Source organism: Cervus elaphus, chromosome 21, assembly GCF_910594005.1.
Source record: "Cervus elaphus chromosome 21, mCerEla1.1, whole genome shotgun sequence".
Taxonomy (NCBI): domain Eukaryota; kingdom Metazoa; phylum Chordata; class Mammalia; order Artiodactyla; family Cervidae; genus Cervus; species Cervus elaphus.
This window is the reverse complement of record NC_057835.1, coordinates 29832003-29855710: the sequence shown is the minus strand read 5'-3', so window position 1 is coordinate 29855710 and position 23708 is coordinate 29832003. Positions and strand designations below refer to the sequence as shown.

At 38.1% G+C, this 23708-nt stretch overlaps 1 protein-coding gene and 1 non-coding gene across 3 annotated transcripts in view; one reads left to right on the top strand and one right to left on the bottom strand.

Annotated features, from left to right (window-relative positions):
- Positions 1 to 727: 727 nt before the first annotated feature.
- RAB2A (RAB2A, member RAS oncogene family) overlaps positions 728 to 23708 on the bottom strand; it is a 64433-nt gene continuing 41452 nt past the window's right edge. For both annotated transcript variants that reach the window (XM_043879176.1, XM_043879177.1), the window contains 4 exons: positions 23564 to 23656; positions 18282 to 18393; positions 4078 to 4146; positions 728 to 2052 (listed from right to left, as the gene is read on the bottom strand). In XM_043879176.1, the coding sequence (XP_043735111.1) occupies positions 1957 to 2052; positions 4078 to 4146; positions 18282 to 18393; positions 23564 to 23656 (370 nt within the window). In that variant the 3' untranslated portion in view covers positions 728 to 1956. The remainder of the gene's footprint in view (positions 2053 to 4077; positions 4147 to 18281; positions 18394 to 23563; positions 23657 to 23708) is intronic.
- Positions 8734 to 8840, top strand: LOC122679735. Its single transcript, XR_006336521.1, has one exon. It is a non-coding gene; the product is annotated as a U6 spliceosomal RNA (small nuclear RNA).

Sequence of the window (23708 nt, the reverse complement as noted above, 5' to 3'; positions counted from 1 at the left end):
TGGGCTTGTCCATAGGGTCTCCCAAAGTCGGATGTGACTAAGCACACATGCACGCTTTTCTTAGGTTACTAAGATACATGTGTTTTGTTGTTTTTTTACCATTACTTTCTGTTTTTATACTTGACTTATAGAAGAATTAGAGGAGACAGCATGGAAAAGGAATATGTTAAGCTTCTGGAAAAATTAATGGCAGCTGAAGAATCATCCTCTTCCTGGTTGAGTGGAACAAGTCTTCATTGTCTCACCTTGTCCTGCCCACCACTGATGAGTGAATGGGAAGATTGGGAATTTGGTAAGACCACTTCCAGGGAAAAACAAATATAGTAAAAATACTCAGGAACCTCAATTTCCCCTCACCTTTCCCTATGCCCACAAGGAGCTTGTGAAAACTAAGACAGCGTTAGGTGACTTCTCCCAAGAGCAATGTCAAAGCTTTGACAGAGCATAGCTGAATCTTCAGGGAAGACAGGCAGAAAGGTGAAGTCAGTGAGTAGATTGAAAGTAGTTGGTTTCATTCTTAAAAATACTTGCTTATATATATCATCAATAACAAAGAATTTTAATACTGTTGAAAAGATTACCACATTCTAGCAAAATTGTTAAAAAGGGTAGTGTTAAAACATTCTGACCCTTTTAAAAAATATGCTTAAATACACGCCAAAGCTGTGGATGGACTAAAAAAATTAACTTCTTAAAAAAGGATGTGGTCATAATAAAAAAAAGAACATTTTTATACATAGGATTTTATTTTGCACTGCTATAACAATTTCATTATAGACCAAGGGAGATAAAAGAAAAAGGGTAAAACCACCACACTGAGTAAATTACTAAAGCTTTTCTACTTTTAACAGGATTTTCCATCTGGTAGATTTATTGTCATATCCCCTTCAAAACAGACAAGATGCTTACCATATTTTAAAGATTATAGGTTGCCACTGAAAGAAAAATTTTACACAGTCACTGTACATCAAGGTTGAAAAACTGTCCTGCATGAAAAATATACTTAGAAATCATGTGAATAAAAGGAAAAGAAAACATTATTGTTGAAAGAAAGATTAAAGTCCTCGCAACGTGCCATCTACACGTGGACACTCGATCCTCCTGGAGTTGCTCAGGTGGAGAGAGTCCGTGCTTCTGCCCAGTTCACTCATCATACTGTGTTTTTACCCAATGGGATACATTAAGGCAAACAAATCCTTCTCTGAAGAGATCTTAAAGAAACTGTGGACAAATAGCAAACTTTTGGCATTAAAACAGGTTAACACATACACAGCCTTTAGTAATAATGTACATTTAAGCATATTTCTCTTGGACTAGTGACAAGGAAAAATGAACATGCTTGTTAACAATGTCAAAAAGTTTTAAAATTCAGTGTCCAAGCAATTCCTAATGATGCTTCTGTAGCTTTAAGCTCTAAACAGTATAGAATTTATGCAAATGCATTAAAGAATTCAAGCTTGGCAAATTACACCCAAGCAGGTTATTAAACTATATATACAGAAAGTAAATGATAAATACAGAATTAAGAGTCCTTCTGTTTTCCTTAGAGCCTTGAAAATTGACAAACTTTTGAGGACAGTTCTATAATATTAAACATTAGGTAACCACGCATGTGGGGAAACCTAACTCCACAAACTGATTTAAAATACTCAGGATGACTCTGTAGTGTTTCATACAATTCAGTTCGTAGGTAGGGGCACGAGACAACATTTAACAAAAATAATCACATCAATTGACCTAGAAATCAAATGCAAATAGATATGAATACAATCTCCAAAATCTGTCTTTTTAAGTGAACATTAACCATTTATTCAAAGTTATACAAGAATTTGAAGGATTAAAGTCTTCTGTGACATAAAGCCATTTCAAATAGTTTCATGTCTCAGCTGAGCGGGAGGAGAGGGTGAAAGGATAGGTGAGCAGCCCCTTTCGGGCATCGAGACCGTACAAACAGACTCAACAGCAGCCTCCCCCGGCCTGCTGTCCTCCCTGACTGCCTGCGTGTGTGGCATTGGTAGCAGCATGCTGAGGGCCAATTTTAATGCCATTTGCCTGCAATAAAAGAGAAAAGGATAACATAAAGGTTGAGTTTAAGAAATCCTTTGGTTTCTTAATGGTACGATATTACCAAACAACTAAAATATATTTTTAAAACACATCTATTAAGCAAATTTTTGGCAACATTTAAGACAGTATCTCTCAGGGAATGTTTCTTCCTTTTAAAGTAATACTGTGGAAATATTCCTGAAGACAATTCCTTATCACGGCCAGGTACTAGGTTAACAGAAACTGGAGAGCTGCTTTTAAGGGAATTCTCACAATGGAGAGACTGTTTAAAACGAAAGCATTAAAGGAGGAAAATGTGCAAATCTTATGCCGCTCTCACACAACGGACAACCTTTCCTCTAGACAGCGTTTCTGCTCCATGTTGAATCAGCTGTACAGGCTAAGGGCATATGAGTGTTCTGTGTCATCAATAATTTCTATGATCCCCAAAGACATGGCAGCTTGCCAGGAACCCACACACAGAGTGGTTCTTTCATTCATCAAACTCACACTTATGTCTTAACCCTCACTCCCTCAAGTGGATTTTACCTAAAAATACAACGCACGGAGAAAAGTAATACAGTAGCTTCAGAAATTAAGCTCTTAAGGAAACTCGACGTCACAGTAAATCTCAGATTTATAGTGCTTGGCAGTTGTTCTGCAACAGTAGTAGCCTTGGGGTTTCTGGCACTGGCTGAGTATTGACAGCAGCTGATGTGGTTTCTTTTCGCTCCTTTGACTCCTCTTTAATAAAAAGCATGCCCTATGGCTCATTGGTTTTGCCCCCTCTGGGCTGGTAGCAACTTCTTGAGGAATCAAGGAGTCAGACTTGGCAGTAGGCCAAATAAATCGCACGGCCTGTTGGCTCCTGACAGCACGTTACAATCAAAGCCGCACCAGGCACAGTAAAGCAGTCAGCTACTATATGAAACCAGACAGACACAATGAACGCCCCCTTGTTCACAGAGGCCCAATTACTGTTCCATTGATACGGCATTAGTCTCTGAATGGTATCGCCGCGAAATTAACTCAAGATCTACTGCCACAGAAACTTTATCACTACAGATTACACTTTATCACTACAGATTACAAGAAATCGAAAAATCAAGTACTTTTTGGAAATCTTGGGTGAACTGTTGCTTGTTTTAGCAAAGAATACTGAGGCAAATAAAAAGAGCCTCTTGTGTCCTGGCCAAGAGACACACACACACACACACACACATAATGTCCTCCCAACACAGGGCCTTCCTCACTGCACCTCGGGGAGGTATAAGGGCTTTTCTCTCGGAAGCAAGAAATCCTAACATGGACTGGCAAAAACATTTATGTAAAAGTAAATAATATACCCTGTTCACATAAAAATTCTAAAATAAATAAAGATAAATGCATGGTGGGGATTTAGGTCAAAATGATGGCCTTTGGTAAACACTCTGAATTATTTGCTTCAAATTTTTATATTTTATCCTAATCACGTTGATCAAATCTGGCTCAGAATAATTTTAGAAAAAGAGAGAAAAAAAAAGCTACCCACAAAAACCAAACAACCAGCGCCAACTGCCAATTACATGTATTAACTCGGTCTCCTGAAAACACGCTATGCTGAACTGGGAGTAATTTCCAAATTGGGCATTTCCCTCTTCCGCACCAGACAACAGAGAGAGCATCCTGCACGAGGAACACTGCACATGCATTTACACACTAGGAAATTATTCCCCAAAGCAGACGACACCATATGGATGTGTGGATGAAAGTGGATTTTCTTCTCTTTGGAGGATTTCTATTATTTTGCACTGCTTGCAATAAATGGATAGGGTCACTTACTTTAATCTGTTTTCATAGATAAACTGATGCTTTACAAAACATAAAGATTCAGCTATTAAACAACATATAACAAACTTTTAATTACATGATTATAAACTAATATTTAACTGACAGCATAGATCGATTTTAGGAATTTTTAAAAATATAAATTGACTCCAAGTAATTAAAATTAAATTCTAGATTAATTAGTAGCCAATTGTATGTTTATACCTCATTATTAATGTCAAAGACTCCTTCTTGGATTTTTTCATAAATTTCTTTTGCTGTATTAATAAATGCCTGAAATATAAGATAGATAAGTTAATTTAAATTATTTAAAACCACATAGTAAAAGAACATTATATAAAAAGGTCTATAAAATATCACAATGTTCAACATAAGAAAATCAACCAATGTAACACATCACATTAATAGAATATAGGACAAAAATTATATGGTTGTTTTAATAGATGCAGAAAAAGCATTTGACAAAATCCAACACCTTTTCACAATAAAAGCATTCAACAAACTAGATATTGAAGGGGACTTCCTCAACCTGATAAGCCACATCTAAGAAAACCCAGAGCCAATATCAGACCCAGTGGTGAAGTGGTTCAACAAGACGAGGATGTGTGGGAACTAACACAATCAGTCATAAAGTAGAAACAACACACCTGTTCACCAGCTGGTGAATGAAAACCAAAATGTCGTGCAACTCATACATTGGAATAATATTCAGCCCTAAAAATATAAAGTACTGATTCATGAGATAAGCTTGATGAACTTTGTGAAGTAAAGTAATACAGATATGAAAGGTCACATAGTATGATTCCATTTACGTGAAGTATGCAGAAGAGGTCAATCCACAAAAGGAAAATAATTATTGGCTGCCAGGGATTACGGGAAGGGAGGAATGGAGTGATGAAAATATTCTGGAAGACAGTGGAGATGGTCGCATGACTCTGAACATACTAAAATCCACTGAATTGTACCCTTTAAAATATGATATGTGAATTGTATTTCAAAAGAAAAAAAATCATGGCTGGGCAAAGGGGAGACCAAAACATAAGAACAGCACACATGGAAAAACACATCAGCTAGATAAGCTGCACAGACACCCATGACGTAACCAGCTTATTCTTGGAGGTCACTGTTCCACACAGGATCCTGTCTGGCAGACAACGTGTTACTTAACATACAGTTCAGGGGGGAAAGAGTCAAAGGGTACTTATAAAGAGATAAAGGCAGTTCAACTTCTATGTCATATTGAATCAAGTTTCACCCTTTTCCCATGTAGCATACTACTAACTGACAAAAAATTAGTGATAGAACATTGTAACCAAATGAAGTCTCCAAATATCAAAATTAATCCAGAAACAGCCTATATTTAAGATAATAAGATATTTTACACATTATTGCCAATGCTACAGAAGATGTATACAAACTCTGCTTTTAAACCACCAGGTTTGAGAGATAATAGTGTTAATATTATATTCAATTAGCATTTTATGAAAATTCATAAAAGAAGGTTGTTCTCCACTACTACTGATACAGACAATTCAAAATTTAAAAAGTAAACAGGTCCATGGAGCAGAACACATCTTACCTTCCGTCTTTTCTACACTAGAAACAACTGACTGCTGCACTTGCCACCAGAGCTTTTGTTTCCTAATTAACAGGACTGATATGTTTTCACCTTTAAAGGCCTTACAGCTCCCCAGAGTAATCAATCTCCTGCAGCTCAATTACTGCACCAAGAACACCCCAGCCGGTGCCGGGACGTGCGCGGCAGTGGCGGGGGCACAGAGGTATGAATATGCATCAGCTCTAAGTGGCTGATCGAATCATCAGAGAGGGTCATGAGAACTTGCAGCAAAATAATGAGAAGAATTAATCACTGCAGATTCACTAGGCACTCAGGAAGCCAATGTGCTTTTCATGTGTGCGCGTTGGAGTTAAAGTGAAGGAGAAATTGGCTTTCAGCCAACTATGAATTGATTCACATTCCTCAAAATGGAGGTTATCCTTATAAGTAAGGGAAAACCTAACTCTATTTCCAATAACATGTCAATTACAGTGATGGCTGGGCTAACTAAACACTGAAGTCAACAGATTCATAAATTCACAGGGTTGGAATCCTTTTCAGGGGCACCCATACTGTGTACGTTTCACTAGAACATCAGACAGAACTACAAGGTCGCATAAATGAACTATAACTTCATATAAACAAGCATTTTTATTATGAAGATCATTACACGTGCCGATGGATGTAAAAAAATTGACTTTTTTGCCAATCTGTTGATGAATTAATTTAAAAACTGGCTTAAGAAAGCTACATTTTCTAAATCACTAATTTTATCACTTAAACAGTACTTAAAGCTTTGTTAAGCAAGCACCTTCAAGAATATTTGTACCCAATGGACGTAGGATGTATTTTATATCTGAAAGATATGCAATTAACTCAATTATAATTAAATATAACAGTTATCTTTTATAATTCCCATCATCTCAATGAAATACTATTTGGACAATACTACATTTACTTGTCATCCAACTCTGATTACATGTTAAAGACACTGAAATAAAAATATTTTCCACTTCTTTCAGCACATTATAGAGAGGATATTATATAGATGGATTGTTTCATTTATATCATAGCAAGGATTAATAGTTAATATATATTACTAAGTGATTAATGATCAATTTTAATGATACCTTAAGAGTTTAAAATCAATGTAACAGATGTAGGCAGCAGTATACCTCTTTTATACACTGAAATTGAGTTCCTAAATATAGTGACACATTAACCAAATACTGTTAAGGTTTAGTAGAGATAAAATAAAACTTCTAAGAGAAGAGCCTTGCCTGTCACAGATAATAATTGTCCACTAAAGCTTCAAAGCATTTCAAAACTCAGAAAGAGATACATATCTGTTATAATAATTGACTAGAATTTTCTTTCATTGCTCATTTCACTCCAGTCACTAAAAATCAGTCTGCATATATATTCTCCTTTTTGACTGGAGGATAATTGCTTTACACCGTTTCTGTTGTACAGCAGCGTGAATCAGTTGTATGTACACACATATCTTCTCCCTCTGGAACCTCTCTCCATCCCCCATCCCATCCCTTCACATATATATTTTAAGAAACAGATGTAATAGTCTGAAATACCTATAGAACACAGAAAAAAAAATCGAAGTAATTAACATTAATAATATTACAAAGCCTTTACACCAGGCTCATGTTTTGCCTTTCATTTTTTTTTTTTCGGTTGCACTGCATAGCATGCATGATCTTAGTTTCCTGACCAGAGACTGAACCCGGGGCCCCGGCAGTGAACGCGCCAAGTCCTAACTACTGGTCCACCAGGGAATTCCCTAAAGCTTAGGCTTTAATAGGACAGTCTTAAATTGCAATTCCTTCCAATTTTAGACATCATTTTAACTAGTTTTACTTTTTCTATTCCCCAGGCTACCAACGCAAATTATGAAAAGGAGGGGAAAGAAGACGGGAAAGCGAGCGAGTGAGAAGGATGTCTTGAGTGGCCGGTGGCGATGCGCATGCGCAGCATCGGGAGCCAAGCCACTCTTCAGATTGGCTGCGGAGCCGTGGGCCAGTGCAGACCGGGCTCACGGCTCCTGATGGAAGGGGGCACATGTTGACCAAGATGGCCCAAGTCAAGAAGGAGAAAGAGGCTCAGGATTTGCTGTTTAGCGTAAAACAAAACACATTTTTGAAATGCCTTCATCATTCTTACAGATTTCAATGTTTACCAGGGAAAGACTGTGTAACAATTAACTTATCTGGAATAGTTATTTCCTTACTATCAGAAAAGTGAAGCAAGATGATGGCAGAACTCCAGAAAATTTTCAGCACTGGTTAATTAACATAATACTTTGAAAACATGACATCCTAAAGATCCCTGCAGCTTTCTGCGACACATTAAGTCAGAACCACAAATGTTACATTCATCTCTATCCATGTTTCAAATAGTCAAATCTGAATAAATAGGTTATAGGACAGGAAAAAAAAACCTGCTAAGAAGCTGATGTGAAAGGATTTCATTAGGCCTGTGAGACAATCCAGGCACATCCATGGTTGAGAAGTGTAAACAGATTTCCTTGTAGCCAACCTACCCTGGCGAGGCCTGACCTCCCATGCAGCGCCCACGCAGGCACCTGAAGCCCCACTCTCTCCATTTCCCATTAGCTCCCCGCTCTGCTCTCCTCTGATTAATTGCCGTGTCCAGTTCCTTACCTTTATTAGCCATTAACTGCCTTCCACTTCAGACATTAATCTTTCAACCCCTAGCAGTAGTTACCTGAGTGATGCTTGATAATACCTTGCCTTACTGAGGTTAAGTTTTCAGGGACTTCTATAGCACAAATTAAAATATACATAACCACAAAGAAATAGAGTGCATATCCCACCTACCACCTGGCCAGTATCCAAGGGCACCTACTCCATTGTTGACTGAACTGGTACTTCTTGGGGCATGGATGAAAGGTTTGTGGATAAGGGCAATGTAGATAGATCCTACTGCTGCTGAAATGAACCAGTTTAGTCAAAAGGATCTCAGCACGAGTGCTGACATTTCAGCTGCAGATGCAGGAAACGTAAACCCTCTGCCCTGGCTGAGAGAGGGAGGACGCGTGCAGGCCAAGCCGGGGGCAGGGCCGACTGTGGACACTGAGCCCAGAGTGCCTGCTCAGCCAACAAGCGGGAGCACAAAGGGGAACATGAAGTCATGGTTTGTTTTTATTAAGGGCTTTACAGTTTTTAAGGCAAAATATTGAAAATAAATGGTCTAGAACAGAGTAACATTTAAATTACTTGTGTAACATGCTGCCACCTGGTGGCTAGATAGAAGTTACAGCATTTGTCGTGCTCGCTTCGGCAGCACATATACTAAAATTGGAACGATACAGAGAAGATTAGCATGGCCCCTGCGCAAGGATGACACGCAAATTCGTGAAGTGTTCCATATTTAAAAAAAAAAAAAAGAAAAAAAAAAAAAGAAGTTACAGCATTTGTTAGGTGACAAAAATACATAGAAGTATCTCAGTTTTACTTAGACATCTAGAATAGATGTTAAAGAGCAAAGTGCCCTGTAGAATAAGCGACTCTTCGGTTCTCCCTGAGAACTGGGAAAAAGAGCTAGAATGTTGCTGAATTCTCTTTTCCATTGCTTAATCAATGCCATGGACAATACTGGTGTTCACTTGCCAAAGCTTCTATTAACCCATATTTACCAAGTATTTACTGTATGGGTCGGTCACTATGCTAAGTGATTTACACTGGTTTCATTATTTCTGAAAAGAAGTTCAAAATATGTGTAAAAATGAGGAAGTTACTTTTGTGAGTTGAAGCTGTACATGTAAGCTTGTTAGCAGAACAGAAGGTGGGGCTCTGAACCAGGCTTGGGAGGCGGGTCAAAGGTCAGTGTGGCCTCTTACCACATGCAACCTCTCTGTAAAATGGGGGCCACAATGATGCCCATGCCACAGACTTGTTGGAGGAAGAAGGTTAAGCACTAAGACCAGCGCTTGGCTCGTAGGTAGACCTTGGTGCAGTACCCACCACCAGGTATATGAGGGCAAGGGATAGCTATGGGAACCACAGGAGAAGCAGGTACAGCAAGCAGAACCCCCAGGGAATGAAAACATCCTGATTAAATAAAACTAAGTATCAAAAGGTAAACTAGCAACACATAATGTGTACAGAGTGAGTTCTCAAGAAGAAAGTGCACTGAGATAAGACTTTGATATTATGCAGAGATAGGACAGTCCTGTGAAAAGGACATCAGACTAGAATTTAAGATGGGGCTGTTTACACATGAAGCTTCTTCAAATTCTGTGACTGATTCTATCTGCTTTAGCTTCAAGGGAGAGGCCTCCCACACACAATGACTTCTTACAGTGTTTCACGGACACCCTGCAGGGGCCACCCCTGGGGGGATGAGTGAGGAAGGAGGGTGGCCAGTGGCAGGAGAACCAGGGCACAGCCCCTATTCCACAGAAGAGCCGTTCTGCTCTTCTTTCTTTCATCTAGTTTTCTGTGTTCTATTAGGAGAGACAGCAGCTGCTGAATCTACTGACCTGTAATAATTCTCACTGTACAGGCAGCACAGACTGAGCTGCAAAAAGAGAAACGACTTGCCCAAGAACAGGCAGGCAACACTGGAGCAGAAGCAGGATGAAGATCCTGCCCACATTTATCCTCTTTTTACTAGGATCTCTTATCTTCAATACAACTCAAAGGAATTTTCATTTATTTTGCTTACATGGCCATTAAAACTGAACATAAAAAGCACACACTTCTCATATCCTTTAAAAAAAACTTCTAGCTAGCTAGAAGTTGTTTTGGATGGCTAAGTTTGTTTTTGTGTTACTTATAACACAGAGATATATTTAATTCTGTGTTAATTTAGTTCTTCCATTCAACAAGCGTAATGAATACCTGATTCATACCAGGCACTGAGCATGCAGTTACATACTCAGGTACATGCATGTTTTGATCTCAAGGATGTGGTAACACAGGACAGATGTAAACCCAAGATTGGAACACAGCACAGAAACTTCCACAACAGTTGTTTAGAAGGGTAATGTGGCATGACTGCTTCCATTGGTAAAACAACCGCCCAGAGAGAAAGTCCTGTGAATGAAGGCCTGAAGGATAAGTAAGCTCCCACTCATTTATTAGAAAAATCAGGGGAGGAAAGACCACCCTGGACAGAGGGCCACATTTTAAGCTTAGTTAACATGGAAGCTGGGGACAGTGAGCCATGGGAGATGAGGATAGAGAGGTGCCCAGTGAACTCTGAAAAGGGAAGAAGTCTGGGGACAAAATCAGAGGGTAGCTTAGAGGAGGAGTTAAGAGGAGGCAAGGCTGGTGACAGGAAGGCCAGTAAGGAGTTTAGGACAATAATCAAGCTAAGAGGTGAAGGCCTGACAAATTGTAACAGTGGCAACCAGAACAGAAAGCAAAGATTAAACTTAATATTGCCTTTGGAGAAATTAACAGGACTTGACAAAGAACACGGAAAGGATGATAAGATGTTTAAGGATGACTCCATTTTTGGCTTAAGTGACTGAGATGGAAGGTTATGTTGTGAATCAGGTTTTAAGGAGAGAATGCAAAGTTTATTTTACACACATGGAACTCTCCCACCGATGGGAGCCTTGAGAGCTGGTGATCTATAGAGTTGTGTGAGTGTTTAAATGTGTGACATGCACATAGCAGCATTACAGTCTTCAGAAATGTCTAGCTTCCCTGGTTTAGAAGTAGAGAAATTGGATGTAACTTTGAAAAGTTAGTCTGGTTCTGATCATTCCTGAAGTTCCCTAGGATGATGGCCAAACGGGGGTGGGGGTGGGGGAAAGAGGAGAAACATTCTGATCTTTGGAAGGGAGCAGTAAACATTTATTACACTAACCCCCCCAGAGGGATGCTGGAAGCTTGCTAAGGTCAGGTCAGATTTACAGTGAAAAGCCCTGTGGAGAGTACATCATTCGAAATGCCAGGCTGGATGAAACACAAGCTGGAATCAAGATTGCTGGGAGAACTATCAATAACCTCAGATATGCAGATGACACCACCCTTATGGCAGAAAGTGAAGAAGAACTAAAGAGCCTCTTGATGAAAGTGAAAGAGGAGAGTGAAAAAGTTGGCTTAAAGCTCAACATTCAGAAAACTAAAATCATGGCATCCGGTCCAATCACTTCATGGCAAATAGATGGGGAAACAATGGAAATAGTGAGAGACTTTATTTTGGGGGGCTCCAAAATCACTGCGGATGGTGACTGCAGCCATGAAATTAAAAGACGCTTGCTCCTTGGAAGAAAAGCTATGACCAATCTAGACAGCATATTAAAAAGCAAAGATATTACTTTGCCGACAAAGGTCTGTCTAGTCAAAGCTATGGTTTTTCCAGTAGTCATGTATGGATGTGAGAGTTGGACCATAAAGAAAGCTGAGCGCCGAAGAATTGATGCTTTTGAACTGTGGTGTTGGAGAAGACTCTTGAGAGTCCCTTGGACTGCAAGGAGATCAAATTTCCTTTAGTCAATCCTAAAGGAAATCAGTCCTGAATATGCACTGGAAGGACTGATGCTGAGCTGAAACTCCAATACTTTGGCTACCTGATATGAAGAGCCAACTCATCGGATAAGAGCTTGATGCTGGGAAAGATTGAGGCAAAAGGAGAAGAGCGCGGCAGAGAATGAGATGGTCAGATGGCATCACTGACTCAATGGACATGAGTCTGAGTAAACTCTGGGAGTTGGTGATGGACAGGGAAGCCTGGTGTGCTGCAGTCCATGGGGTCAAAAAGAGTCGAACATGACTGAGTGACTGAAATGAACTCAACGGCCCTGTGGAGCTCACAACGCTGAGTACAGGGCTAAGGGGACAGCAAACCCCTCAGTTTACACCCACATTCCAGCTCTATGAAACACCTGTTCTACCACTTACAACACAGCCCAAGGCAAGGAAGGTGTTATCTCACTTGGAATTCAGTCTGTAAATCTCCAAGTACCAGGAGAGGACACCAGTATTAACAAGAAGCCTTGAAACTGGTCTTCTTGGTTACTGAAGTATCATCGTCACGTGCTTCCCCCCAAGACAGAAATCCATTGATCCTTCAGGTTAGATGGCTCGGCAGATTACTACAATCTGTCTCTGGGTTAGCACACTGTATTTTCAGTTATCATCTTGGCTCTTATCTTCAGTACATTAGCAGCTAAGTCAGGAATTTCCAGCCCTGATTTTTCAATAGTTTAAGATATTTTTAATTATTAAACTTTTCCCTCAATTTTTTTTCACATTTATGTATTTATCCTGGTTTCCCACAAATTTCCCATCTTAACTTTAAGAAAAACTGATGAATATAGGGAAAAATCACCCATCAAATGGCTAAGAAACTGGGAAGAATATCTGACACAGTGACAACAGTTTGACAAAGAATATTTCATTGACACCACAATCATCTTTGGGTCCTAGAGGGAATGCAATAACGTCAAGTTTTGGTAATTACAACTTTGAGAAAAAGAAATTTTAATGTAGAGAGGAAATACAAAGAGAAAAACAAGGTAGGAATTATAGAAGCAAATATACCACTTTTAGAGTATTTGGACATCTTTAGAAAGTTGGCCTGCTGCTTCTGGGAAGGGGTACTTTCTGTCGCCTGCCATAATCTTTGAGGCAGTTATTCCTGGGTCTAAAAAACCCTTTCAAACCACAAAGACTCCAGGTAGCTACCAGAGGGAGCTCCCAATCAAAGGAGAAGCCAGTCTATTCATCAGTGTTTTCAAGAATCTCACAGGTTTTAGAACACTTAGGGCAAAGAAGGTTTTGGACAGAATTGCACCTACAGATTAACAAGTGGGACCAAAGCAGAAGGTGACTAAAGACTGCAGGGAGAGGAGAAGGGTTAAAGAAATTAAGTGAATACTTAACCATCCACACATTTATCTACTGTGTAGGGAAACAACTGTGCTAGATATTTGGAGATGCCAAGATAAAAATATGGTCTAGGTTTCCAAGGAATTCTGTCCTTATGTTGAGCCAACGTGAAAACAAGAGTCATGACAGAGTCATGAGCGTGTGAAGATAAAGCCATGACCAGAATGACCCAGGAATGAGTAAGCACAGAGAAACAAGCACAGAAGGGGGACTGTGTGGGTGGTGGAGGGGGCGGTGTGTGTGTGTGTCCCACGTCACAGCATTCCATGAGGAAGGAGACTCAACGACATCCTTGAAGGCTCAGTAGGAAACGGGGCATTTCAAGTGCCGAGAACACATTCTGTGGATGCACTCCCAGTTTAACATGAAGAGTGAGGAGGGGTGGGCTGGCAAGTGAAGGGCCTGTTTTCCAAGCCAAGGAGTTTGTTTCTGAAGTGGTGAGGAACCACTGGAGGGTTTTAATAAAGCTGGAGAGTGACATTCAGTTTTCCTTTTTTAGAAAGGTGTTATAGGCAAGAGTGTGGAGGACTGAAAAATGAAGATGGGGAGTCCAGTTAGGAAGCGATCATAGAAGAGGACAGTGTGGAGAGATACTTAAACTAATAGGCAGAAATAGTAATACACATGTGGAGAGCAACACACAGCAACCGAGTGTGAAGAGGCAGGGAAGGGGGGTGCCCTGGGATACAGGAAAGGGGACTTCGCAGACGAGGGGAGAGGAGGGCCAGCAGTGGTCAAAGTGGAGATGGACATACAGCCTAAGAAGGGTATTCCTGGATTCAGGCGATAATTTCAACATGGAAATAAAAGACAGTAAAGGAGTCTGGGAGGCACAGATAAAAAGAAGATTATGATATCATGGAGCTAAGAAAAAAGAAAGTTTATAGAAGAGTGAGTGGTCAGAAGTATCACATACCCCCCAGGGACTATCAAAGGTAAGAAGAGAAAAGATTTGTTAGGTGAGGCAACTAGGAGGTCCAGCAAGACCCTGGCTGTGATGGCCAAAGTCAGACTGGGAACCTAGCTCTGAAAAAGAATGAGGAAACAGAGTGTGGCGCGCCGGCTGCTCACTGCAGAGGCTTCTCGTGTAGCAGAGCACAGGGTCTAGGCCCATGGGCGTCGGCAGTTACAGCTCTCGGGCTCCAGAACACAGGCTCAGTAGTTGGGGTAAACAGACTTAACTGCGCCATGGCATGTGCAATCTTCCCAGACCAGGGATCAAACCCGTGTCCCCTGCATTGGCAGGTGGATTCTTATCCACTGTGCCTCCAGAGAAGTCCCCTTTTTGTGTGATTATAGATGATACTGTATTTTAAATTTTGGTGTTCATTGTAGATACATAGAAATACAGTAGATTTTAAAAATATGCCTTGCATACTATCAACTTGCTGACCTAACTTATTAGCTCTAGTGTATTTTGTAAATCCCTTGGCCAGAGGACTGGAAAAGGTTAGTTTTCATTTCAATCCCAAAGAAGGGCAATGTCAAAGAATGTTCAAACTACCACACAAGTGTACTCATTTCACAAGCTAGCAAGGTAATGCTAAAAATCCTTCAAGCTAGACTTCAACAGTACATTAACTGAGAACTTCCAGATGTACAAGCTGGATTTAGAAAAAGTAGAGGAACCAGAGATACCAGAGATCAAACTGCCAACATCTGTTGGATCAAAGAAAGCAAGAGAATTACAGACAAACATGTACTTCTGCTTCATTGACTATGCTAAAGCCTTTGACTGTGGGAAACTGCTAAAGAGACAGGAATACCAGACCACCTTACCTGTTTCCTGAGAAACCTGTATGCAGGTCAAGAAACAACAGTTAGAACCAGACATGGAACAACAGACAGGTTTAAAATTGGGAAAGGAAAAAAAAAAATAAAAAAAAAAAATAAAATTGGGAAAGGAATATATATCAAGGCTGTATACTGTCACTCTGCTTATTTAACTTATATGCAGAGTACATCATGCAAAATGCTGGGCTGGATGAATCACAAGCTAGAATCAAGGCTGCCAGGAGAAATATCAACAACCTCAGATATACAGATGATATCACCCTAAAGGCAGAAAGCAAAGAGGAACTAAAGAGCCTCTTGAGAAAGGTGAAAGAGGAAAGTGAAAAAGCTGGCTTAAAATGCAACATTCAAAAAACGAAGATCATGGCATCAGGTCCCGTCATTTCATGGCAAATAGATGGGGAAACAATGACGGACTTTTATTTTCTTGGGCTCCAAAATCACTGTGGATGGTGACTGCAGCCATAAAATTAAAAGATGCTTGTTTCTTGGGAGAAAAGCTATGATAAACCCAGACAGCACGTTAAAAAAAGCAGAGACAACACTCTGCCAACAAAAGTTTGCATAGTCAAAGCTATGGTTTTCCCAGTAGTTATGCACTATGGAAGAATTGGACCATCAAGAATACTGAGTGCCAACGAATTGATGATTTTGAACTGTGGTGCTGGAAAAGACTGTTTAGAGTCCCTTGGACAGCAAAGAGATCAAACCAGTCAATCCTAAAGGAAATCAACCTTGAATATTCATTGGAAGGACTGATGCTGAAGCTGAAGCTGCAATACTTTGGCCACTTGATGCGAAGAGTCAACTCAATGGAACAGACCCTGATGCTGGAAAAGACTGAAGGCAGGAGAAGGGGATGAGGATGAGATAGTTGGATGGCATCAATGAGTTAATGGACATGAGTTTGAGCAAATTCAGGGAGATAGTGAAGGACAAGGGAGCCTGGCGTGCTATAGTCCAGGGGATCACAAAGAATCGGACACGACTGAGAGACTGAACAAAAACAAATTCTTGGGATTTCTACAGAGATAATCATATCATCCACAAATACAAACAATTTATTCCTTCCTTTTTGAGCTGTATGCCTTTATTTCATGTCTTTATGCCATGTACTTAAATCTTCTGGAAGGAACAAAACAGAAGAACACAACTTTCTGGATTGCCACTTACTCCTGAACCCAATCTGAGGTAATATGAGGCAAAAATGAACCAAGGGGACCCCTGCTGCATCATTCCTCAGATCCCAGGGTCTCTAGCTGGTTGGCCTTCTTCTTGCTACTTTTCGGTCTTCTTATAACTGTTTTACATATAATGCTCAGAGTTTTAGTTGTACTCAGCAGGAAAAATAGGTGGAAAGTCAGTCTACTCCATCTTCCCAGATGCAGAAGTCCTTTGGTTATTATTTTCATGTTCAATTAGTTTCTAAGTTGTGTACAGATTCAAGTTTGATTTCCTTTGGATCATAGAATGGACTTCCATCTTCTTAAAATATTTTATCATGAAACATTTTTAGCCTTTAGGTAAGATCTCACATGTTATATTATGCAATGCTTATCTATGAATCCTTTAAAATGGAATCTAAAAAGATTATCTCCTAATATCCTTGGCTTCTGAGAGGTAAATTAATTTACATGATTAAGAAAAGTGCTGCTCTCTCAAGAGTATGGAAAATTCCTGCCCTGATCAAATTTAAACAATTATTTTCATTATTAACCACAGATACAGAATTTTTGTAATAACGCTGCCAAAACATTAATGAAATATACTTCATTTAAATGTTCAGTCAAATGACAATAGTAATTTTCTACTTATAAATAAACACCTACTGTGACTTGTTAAAAATTAGAAAATGAACACAAAGGCTTCAGAGTTAAAACCAGAAATTCAGAATTACTTTCCGGTAGTGGCTGTCTTGTCATCTGACTTCACAGGACAGCTCTTTCATAAAATACAGATAGTTCTGGTTTTAAGGTTCTCAAAATCAACACGAAAATCCACTGTTAATAATCAATAAAGATATGTTTCCTATGTCTTGAAACGACCACAACACACTAGCCCCTCCAGTTTCAAATCCAACCTCTAGGAAAGGAATGCATCACTGAAACAGGCAGCTTTCTGTCTATTTTAAGTTAAACAAGAGGACAGAATGGATTTCTCTCTGGGTTTGCTGTGTAAAGTAAAACATTTTCATATGTCATCAAGTTGCAATTAATTGGCAACACAGGTAAAGCATTAGTTGGAACCTGTAAGAAACATATTAAGGACAATCACAGAGCACCTCATTAAGTGGAGATGAACAGGATATCTTACCTAAGAATTCTTCAGTGAAAATACCAATGCTGCTGAACTACTATAGTCAACTTCCGGGTTCAACAGGTAATTAGACGAGTATTATTCCTAATAAATATGTATTCACTGTTTACTATGTGGAAGGTCCCGTGGCTTAGGACCCCTATCCTTAAAGCAAGTGCTTCTCCAATCATTTCTGCAGCTTTTCTGCAGCTGCTTTTAAAATTCTTACCCAGAAGGTGGAAACTGCAGCATTACTCTGTGCAAACTACATATTTTCTTAAGTCTCATTTCTCCTTTTTATGAACTAGAGTGTAGTCATACATTTACCTTAGAGAGGATTGACTGCCTACTCCTGCATGTGTAGTATATAAATCCCATATCCCACATACACAAAGCACAGAAAAATATGGTGTGTTCAGAAAACTTCCACAGTTCAGGTTGACAACAGAAATAATTAAGATACCACAAATCTTATTTATTAAATATGGCAGAATTCCCATGTTTAATATAATGTTATATAGCAATAATACTTCCTCTATTTAAGCAGAAGTGGATGCAAACAGCTACAAATGTTTAGCGTCTTGAAACATTTCCAAATTTCATTAGTGTTCTTTTTTTCCCCTCTTCAACCACATTAAAAAAGATTTTAGGCAAAGTATATACAAAGATCTGTTAAATCATTCTGACTTCAAGAGAAGGCTCAGAATATAATTTGAGAATCTGATATAACATGAATGTTACAAGGTATTTCAAAGGAAAGAAATTTTGTACTTTCAACAACTATCTGTGTCTAAAAAGCCTATGGGGTATAACCAACAAATGATTAACAAATGATTGCTATTACGTAGAAAGATAAACATTTAAAAAAGGCCTTTATTTACCTCTTCTACATTAGAAGCAGTCTTAGCAGAAGTTTCCATGAAGATAAGTCCGTGTTCTCGTGCAAAAGCTTCACCTTCTTCTTTTTTTACTTCTCTTCTAGATTCTAAATCACTGAACATGGGAAAGAAAGGGCTCAGCTATCAACCAACACAATACAATTAGATTCAAAGTTGTGCTGACCATTTTTCCAATTAATTTTTCACACATAATAATTAACTGCATTATCCTGTGTATTATGAGAGTCAAAGTGCACACTGCTTAGTTTCAAAGAACTAACAATCCAAGCAAAGAAAGATTCTAAGTTAGAGTCCTAGAATGCTAAAACCAGAGAAACTCAAAGGGAACATCAAGCCTCAAATCCCACCTTTGAGTACAGTGGGTTACGAAAGAAGGGAACTATCTTACTCAACATGATGAGAGAGCAAAATTACACTAGACTCCTCATCCTTCAGCCAGACTCAGAGTCTGAATATGATTAAAAATAAGACACAATCCTCAGAAATTACAGGAAGTTGACTGATAAAATTCAAAGTACTACTGAAACATTAATTATTCATCCTAGTTGGTTTAATTCCCAATAAAACTGTTAATCAAAGGAGAGAGAGAAAAATAGAAGTCTAATTTAGAAATTTTGGACACAAGTACGGTATCCATTTTTATCATACTGGAATCGTATTAGTTAAGGTAGGGGTAAAAAGTAGCTGTCTCTTCTTCAAGTGTGTTTTATTGTAAAAAAAAAAAAAAATTAAACTCAGTCTGCATAACTGGATGAAGATAATCTATCCAACTGAAATCTGGGGCCCTCCTGCGTGCCAAGCCATTTCCAGGATCTGGGGACAGATCACTCATCAAATTAGACATAAAACACCTCGCCGCACCCCCTACCCCCGCCGCCCTGGCCACCTCATGGAGCTTATATTCTAGCAGGAATAAAAAATAAGGGTTGGGGGACACCCTCAACAGTGATATGGCAGTGTGCTACTGAAATTCAGCTCCCTTATCTTATCTCATTCTTAAGAGTTTTGTTATCTGAAATTAGCCTTAAGTTACACAAAATCTTCAAGAAAATACTTTCCCTTAACTGCCCTTCATCCCATTTTATGTGTATGCCACATTTTATTTAAATAATCCCTTATTTGGGGATATTTCAAGTTAGTCACAAGTTTTCCCTACCAGCATCTCTCATGATGTTTGCATTTGCAAATGTTATATTAGCAGAGGGTTAAGGGTATGTACATATAAGGAGTTGTTTGAAAAAAAGAAAGTGGCACTTCAGTGTTCACTTCTTCTGTTTTAGCACCCATTTCTTCAGTTTTCCAGGCATAAAATCATATTGTGGTCTTTGACTTTTCACCCCATTAATCCCACTTAAATCACTTTTACTACTTAAGTAGTAAACCATTTTCTTAACTTATGCTTTCTTGTTTAGGGTATTCTAATCCTTTACCTATTAAAAACTTTCATCTTTGTAGACTCTGCTTTCTAATTTCTTGTATAATCAATTCCAAATGCCACAGTTAAGAAAAATCTATGTCATCTGTCATTCTGACTAGGTCACTATCTTTCTCAAATGGTTCCACTGGCTCCCTACAGCTTAATCCACCTAACTCAAAAATGGCTTACTCTCTGTCTCCAGGTTTACCCCAACTCCCGTTATCTGATAATAATCCCATTTATCTCTGTTCATTGCCATTCACTCTTTGAATGTCATACATTTTTTTTTTCTTAGTTTCTTCCCTAAAATGTCTTTCCACAGCTAGTGTATCCTAAAGAACTACCCTTCTACAATCATTAGAAACATGTTTGGTATACACTATAGTTTGCTCTTTCTTTTCACAACTGAATTACAGGCAGCAACCAAATTTAAGCCACCAGTAAGTAGCTTCTCCAGTGGCTCAGGGGTAAAAAGCTGGCCTGCCAATGCAGAGTTTGCTCCCTGGGTTGGGAAGATCCCCTGGAGAAGAAAATGGCAACCCACTCCAGTATTCTTGCCTGGCAAATACCATGGACAAAGTGGTGGGCTATAGTCCATGGGGTCGCAAAAGAGTCGGACATGACTTAGTGACTAAACAACAAGCTGCCCCCGTCTCGTTTTAAACACAAGGAAAACACTGGTAAGATAAAAGTGTGAACTTTTCCTTTATTACTCAAACATTCTCCTCTTACTATTTCACACATCACCACTGAATGGTAGTATGAATACTTCCATATTACTGAATACAAAGACCAAAGCTTCCCTCCAATAGCCTTAATCTTAAAAGAATTTTGATATTTGAGGGGAATGACAGAATCAATCCCCCATGGATATGGAGGAACAATTGTATGTTCTCTTAACAGCAAACCTCAATTAAAATAACACTAAAAAAATTTAATTTATGCCATTATAATATTTAATTATGTTACTTTCTTTTTAACAGCTTTACAGCAATACAACTAACATAAAAATAAAATCACGTTTAATAGAAAACTTGATGAGTTTGATATGTGTATACCCGGTAAAGCCACCAGTCTCCTTATTCCCCACTGTAATTCACCCTTTCCTTCCCCTGTGCCCTAGGCAACTAATGATCTGCTTTCTGCTACTAAAGAATAGTCTGCATTTGCTAGGGTTTTATATAAATGGAAAATAGCATGTCTCCTTTTTCATCCTTTTTTCTCGGGTAAATGCTTAGGAGTGAAATGGCTAAGTGGTATAGCAAATGTGTGTTTATTTTCTAAAGAAACTCCTAAATTGTTATGCAAAATCATTGTATTATTTTATATTCCCACCAGCAGTATGAGAGTTTCAATTTCCTCTAAATCCTTACCAATATTTGTTAAGTTGATCATTCTCTATGTAAGTAATGTTTGACAAAATCAGAATCCCTAAAATTTTATATGGTTTCTTCTACAGTTTTTTTTTTAATACCTTTAGCTCTTACGTTGAGGTCTATAATCCATTTCCAGTTAATTTTTGTATATGGTGTGAGGTAAGAATCAACGTTAATTTTTTGCACATGGTTATTCAACTGTTCCAGCACCATTTGAAGAAAAGATTACCCCTTCCCCTACTGAACCATGGCATCTTTATCAAAAAACAAACTACCTGGGTATAGACTGACTTCTTATTTCTCACTTTGTTTCAATGATCTATGTCTATCTATGCCAATATCAGACTTATTACAGTAGCTTTATAATAAATCTTGAAGTCACTTTACTGAAACCAGCAAATCCTCCAATATTAGCTATTCTATGACCTTTGCATTTTCAAATAAATTTTAAAATCAGCTTGTCAATTTCTACCTGCTTAAAAAAGACTGAAGCATTTTGAGATTACAATGAATCTGCAGACCAATTTGTGAAAAGCTGACATCTTAAAAATATGTATTTTCCAATCCATGAACATGGTATATCTCTCCATTTATTTAGATTTATTTTTTGCACTAGAAGATTCTACAGATAAGAAAGCAGTCATCTAATAGAGGAAGTTTATGAAGACTATGGTAACTACAGTTTAGAACTGGTAAATCAAACAGCTGTGAAAAAAATGTTTTTTTAAAATTGTTTAGGGATTATTTATTTTTTGAGACACAGTTGACATGTAACACTGTAAGTTTAAGGAATACAACGTATTGACTTGAAGCATTTATATAACACAATATGACTACCACGGTAGCATCAGCTAGCACTTCCATCACATCATGTATCATTTGATTTTATGGTAAGAACGTTTAAGATCTTGTTTCACAGCACCTGGTACACGGTGCAGTCCTGCTAACTATAATCACAGCGCTGTACATGAGGTACCAGAACTTATTCATCTTCTAACTACAGGTCTGCACTCCTTTGGCCAACATCTCCCCAATCCATTTGTTTACACTACTCTCTCATTATCCCTTTAATATCTAAAGGATCTGTGGTGATGTTACTCTTTTATTCCCAATAGTGATAATGTGTGTCTTCTTTTCTCAGTCTTCTCAAGAGCTAGCTTTTAGTTTTACTGGTTTTCTTTTCATTAACCTCCTTATTTATTTTTGTTTACCTTAGGTTTACATTGCTCTTACCTTTCTAGTTTTAATCTTAAGGTGAAAGTTTAGGTTACTGATTTGAAACTCTTCCCTAATAAAAGTGTTTTGTGTTATAATCTCCCTCTAAGCACTGCTTTAATTGCACCCCACAAGTTTTCAATAATTGTAGATATATTAAAGAGAAACGAACTTATGAAAAACAGATACTAAAGCAAGTAATTCTTGTCCATGGAAATGCAAGCTGAGCCCTGGTGGAATACAGCTATCAATCTATGAATTTTGTTCAGTTTTGTATCCATCTGTAAATTCATTTCAGCATTCCTTATTTGATTATAAACGTGTGGCATTTTGAGTTCTCTTTTGAACTAATTGTACCATCTTACTGGTTCCCTCATTAATGGATGAAATAAATAAAAGCTTTGTTGTGTTTATTACCATATAAGAGTAATACTTTTACTTTTCTAAAAATATTATCTTTTAATACTATTTTATAAACCTGAAGAATGAATGAATTCTGTATCTAGCAATTTAAAAATACTAGTTTTAATTGTTACCACTGTAATTTTCTACTAAATTAGTGAAAACTTTCCTACACTCTTGAAAGTTTATAGAAACTACGGTCAAGAAACTGTTTTCCTATGTATTATACTATCATTTAAAACAAACACAAAGACATTCACTGCAATTAATATAAGGTAAAATAAGATTGTAAAAATACTATTAAGATGACACTAATATGTAAGTCCTAGAGGTAAGCTTAAAAGTACTAAATATGGTATCTATTAAACAATATTATTAATAAAAGTGCTTTGGCCTTCAAGTAGAAACACACATGATTAATCCATGTATTGCATTAACTCATGTAATACATATTAAATCACGATAAAGGGAAAAAATGTTTTTCTGAGTTCTGTATGGATCCTTATTTCTACTGCCAAGTATTTTGGATAATACCGAACAGTGACCTAGCCACCAAACAAATCAGTGGGTTTTATTTTAAATTACTAATCAGATAAAACTCCATAAAAATATTATTTAAAATACAGCTTCCAACAAAAACTATTTCAAATAATAATAAATCCCAATAAAGCTTATGATCTGTATTTTAAAAACCAAAAGAAACTTCTTAATATTAAAAAAAATTTCTTAATTTAAGAAATCAATAACTTATATTTTGGACAATGTACAAGACAGGCACTTTAACAGTGACCACATAAACAGCTATCCAGTCTTCACCATTAGGCAATAAAGATTTAAAGATATAGTCTTTTTACCTTTTATTTCCAATAAGCATAATGACCATGTTGGAATTGGAATGCTGGCGGGCATCTTCTAACCAGGTTGTCAAGTGGTTGAATGTGTCTCTCCTAAACATAAATGACAATCTGATGGCTATTTTCGAAGTATTTTCCCTAAGTG